Source organism: Mandrillus leucophaeus, unplaced genomic scaffold (assembly GCF_000951045.1).
Source record: "Mandrillus leucophaeus isolate KB7577 unplaced genomic scaffold, Mleu.le_1.0 Scaffold105, whole genome shotgun sequence".
Classification (NCBI taxonomy): domain Eukaryota; kingdom Metazoa; phylum Chordata; class Mammalia; order Primates; family Cercopithecidae; genus Mandrillus; species Mandrillus leucophaeus.
The window spans coordinates 848,697-852,334 of NW_012098654.1; the positions used below are offsets into that span (position 1 = coordinate 848,697).

The window sequence follows — 3,638 nt, forward strand, 5'->3', positions numbered from 1 at the left end:
GAGACGGAGTCTTGCTGTGTCGCCCAGGCTGGAGTGCAGTGGCGCGATCTTGGCTCACTGCAAGTTCCGCCTCCCGGGTTCACGCCATTCTCCTGCCTTAGCCTCCCGAGTAGCTGGGACTACAGGCACCCGCCACCACGCCCGGCTAATTTTTTGTATTTTTTTAATTAGAGACGGAGTTTCACCGTGTCAGCCAGGATGGTCTCAATCTCCTGACCTCGTGATCTGCCCACCTCGGCCTCCCAAAGTGCTGGGATTACAGGCGTGAGCCACCGCGCTCAGCCCCAATTTTTTAATTTTTAGTAGAGATCAGGTCTTGCTATGTTACCCAGGCTGACAACTTTTTCGAATTGGAAAATTTTTTTAATTAAAAAATTATATCTGAGAAGGGACTTGCATCTAGAATATATAAGGAGCTCTCATCACTCAATAACAAAAAGACAGTTAAGCCAAATGGAAAATAGAGGAAAGACCCGACTAGACAATTCTCTAAAAATACACAGTGGTCAATAAGCACATGAAAAGATGCTCAGTATCATCTTCTCTCATTAGGGAAATGCACATCAAAGCCACAGTGAGATACCACCGCACATCTACTAGCATGGCTAGAATTCAAAAGATGGGTAATAACAAGTGTTCACAAGGATATGGGGAAATTGAATCCTTTTTACACTGCTGGTGGGAATGTGAAATGGTGCAGCCACTTTGGAAACAGTCTGGTAATTCCTCAAGAGGATAACCACAAAATTACCATATGACCCAAAAATTCTATTCCTAGGTGAGCTGTTTTTACTCATGCTTTTAATAACAAACATGGGTGCCTCTTTCAACCCCACTTCTCCAACTCTCCAACACTAGGTGGGTGTCCTACAATTCAATTAAAGTCTGCCACTACCTTCTGCAGTGTAGGAAGGTAAGGCTGAAAGTGCTAACCCGCTAATCCTGCCTTGGTCTTTCTAGAGACCAGCTCCCATCCTGAAGCTATCTAGGGCCCCCAGCCACCAGTTCTCTCATTAGCATACTAGACACTCTTAGGACTACAGAGGTCCCAAGGGTTTGGGAGCTCCATGTCAGGAGAACAAAAAACCCTCCTATCACCCCTTTCAAAATTGATGGAGGTCATGGTCCCACAGCTCTGTGAACATAAAACTGAAATCTACTACCTTGTACATGTTTGTGAATGAATTGTATGGCATATGAACTATAACCCAATAAAGCTGGCACAAAAGGGGCAGTATGTATGCCCACTCAACAGAGTTTCTGTAAAGTTTAGGAGAAATAAAGTACACAAAAGCCATCTGTAAGTAGCTCAACACTGCACTGTTAGGATCAGCCAATCGCGCAGGGACAGCTCCCTCTGGCCCCACACCAACCTTCTGGTCTAAAATCACAGCTCAACCTCCAGCCTAGGGACAAAGCAGGGCACGGATGCCTGCTGCCAGGTGTGAGCCAGCACAGCTGCTGGCTCGAAGGAGCCTTGATCTGCAGAGGCCCAGATTCCCACAGCCCAGGGTTGCCAGGTCACCTCCTGCAACAAATCCCAGGGGTTCCACTGGTCCCTGGGGGAGGAACATGCCAGGTCTCCACTGAGGATGGCCACTTAAGTGGACACCTTCAATCCAGCAAAACACACAGCTCATCCAACACCTGGCCCTACTACCCTCCCCAAACTCCTCCAAGTTATGTGGCCCAAGGCCCTGGCTGCCCAGTCGGCCTCGCAAGCGGAACACTATGGGCACAAAATATTCCGTCATCCTACCTTCCAGTAATGCAGGCTCCAGAAGGTAGGACATCAGCCCTGGGGCCAACCACCTGGATGGGAGCGCAGCACCCTCTCCGGGGCCCCACACATCCCCGGCCAGCCACCAGCCTCCTGGAGGATGCCTGCCTCCCAAACTCACAGAGCCGGAGAGCCCTGGCAAGCAGCTTCATCCTGCGGCAAGTGGGCAAACTGTTTACCCAGTGCCAAGCATGATGCCTGGCAGAGCCCAAGCCTGTATCTGCCTGGCCGGCTTAGCAGTGAGCCAGTCTGATCCCTCCCTGATGGAAAGCACTAGGCTCCGGCTCCTCCTAGGACCGCCCCTCCCCCAGCAAGCCGCCTGCTCAGCTTCCGGAACTGGATCACAAAAGACCAGTGATGCCAAGGAATCCGTGACTCACAAACAGAGAGACAGGAGAGGGCCACCACCCCTCTGCAGGAGAGGATGAACTGGGTGGGGTCGCAAGCAACACTCATAAGGGTTCTCACCTCCAGGACCTTAAACCTTGCAACACTCAGGCTGGCCCTCAGGCAGGTAGAAGAAAGAGTTCCACCTGGTCTTGGCTCACAGGCACCAGGAGGGCTAGAAGGCTGTGGGGAAGCCGAGGAAGGCCAACACACCGCACAACACAGCAGGTGCCTGGCCCTCCTCTGACAGTGGCCCTCAAGCTCCAGGAGGGCTGAGGAAAATGCAGATTCCTGGGCCTACCCCTCCCTGACCTTCCCCACCCCTGGAGTTAGAGGCAGTAGCTCTGGAGTGGAGGCTCAGGAGCCTGGTTTTCCTTTTATTCTTCACTGCGGTAAACGTCAAATGCTTACAGGAGTAGAGGCAGGTGGGAGCAAACCCCCATGTCCCCATCAAGCAGCCCCAAAACGGTCAGCTCAGGGCACCTCTGGTCCCTGCTCCCACCTGTTCCCCATGCCAGGTTATTCTGCAGCAAATCCCGGACTTCCCAGCACAACATCATAAATATGTCAGCATTTCCTCTCAAAGATAAAAGCTCCTTGTAAAAAACCTAAAGGAGGGGCATGGTGACTCATGCCCATGCCCATAATTTCAGCACTTTGGGAGGCCAAGGTGGGAAGAGCACCTGAGCCCAGGAGTTCCAGACCCGCCTAGGCAACAAAGTGAGACCACGTCTCCGCAAAAAAACTTCTTTTACCATTAGCCAGGCACAGAGGCGTGCACTCATAGGCCCAGCTACTCGAGAGGCTGAGGTGGGAGAATCCCTTGAGCCCAGAAGGTTGGGGCTGTAGAGAACCATGATTGCACCACTGCACCACTTACGTTGCCTGGGCAACTAAGCGAGACCCTGCCTCAAATAAAAATAAAAACCACAAAACAAAGGTCCCATCTAAAATATCATCCAAATTCCTAATATCATTAAATAGTAAGTGACTTCAGTTCCTGTGCTAAATGAATTGAAATCTGCATTTGTGAACTTCATTCACAGAGAACCCAAGTCTTTGTTGACTGGTGAAGAGAAACTGCAGTGTGCAGGGAACAGGGTACTACAGGGCTACCGGGACACAGGAGTGAGGCCCAGCACTGAGCTCGATCCGGTTCCGTCTACGAAATTCTAGAAGAGGCACAGCAAGTGAGTGAAAGCAGATCCTTTTGCCAGGGGCCAACAGTAGGGGAATTTTGGGAGTTTGGAAATACTCGACATCACAACTGGGCCGGCCACTACTCAGTGCGCACACTCATCAAAACTCAGCAAAGTGTACGTTTCAAATATTCTTGTATATGCATTCTAAATATACCTCAATAAAGTCGGTTTAAAAAAGCAAACTACAAAACAATTACCCTACCTTAAAAAAAAAAAAAAAAGTAGTGATTCCTTAAAATCATTCATTATCAAGGGACTATTCAAGTTTC

General features: G+C 50.1%; 1 protein-coding gene across 1 annotated transcript in view; it reads right to left on the minus strand.

Moving 5' to 3' along the window:
• ACOT7 (acyl-CoA thioesterase 7) overlaps nucleotides 1–2,090 on the minus strand; it is a 148,835-nt gene extending 146,745 nt beyond the window's left edge. The window contains exon 1 of the mRNA XM_011981204.1: nucleotides 1,760–2,090. Within this exon, the coding sequence (XP_011836594.1) occupies nucleotides 1,760–1,932 (173 nt within the window). The 5' untranslated portion in view covers nucleotides 1,933–2,090. The remainder of the gene's footprint in view (nucleotides 1–1,759) is intronic.
• Nucleotides 2,091–3,638: the final 1,548 nt, after the last annotated feature.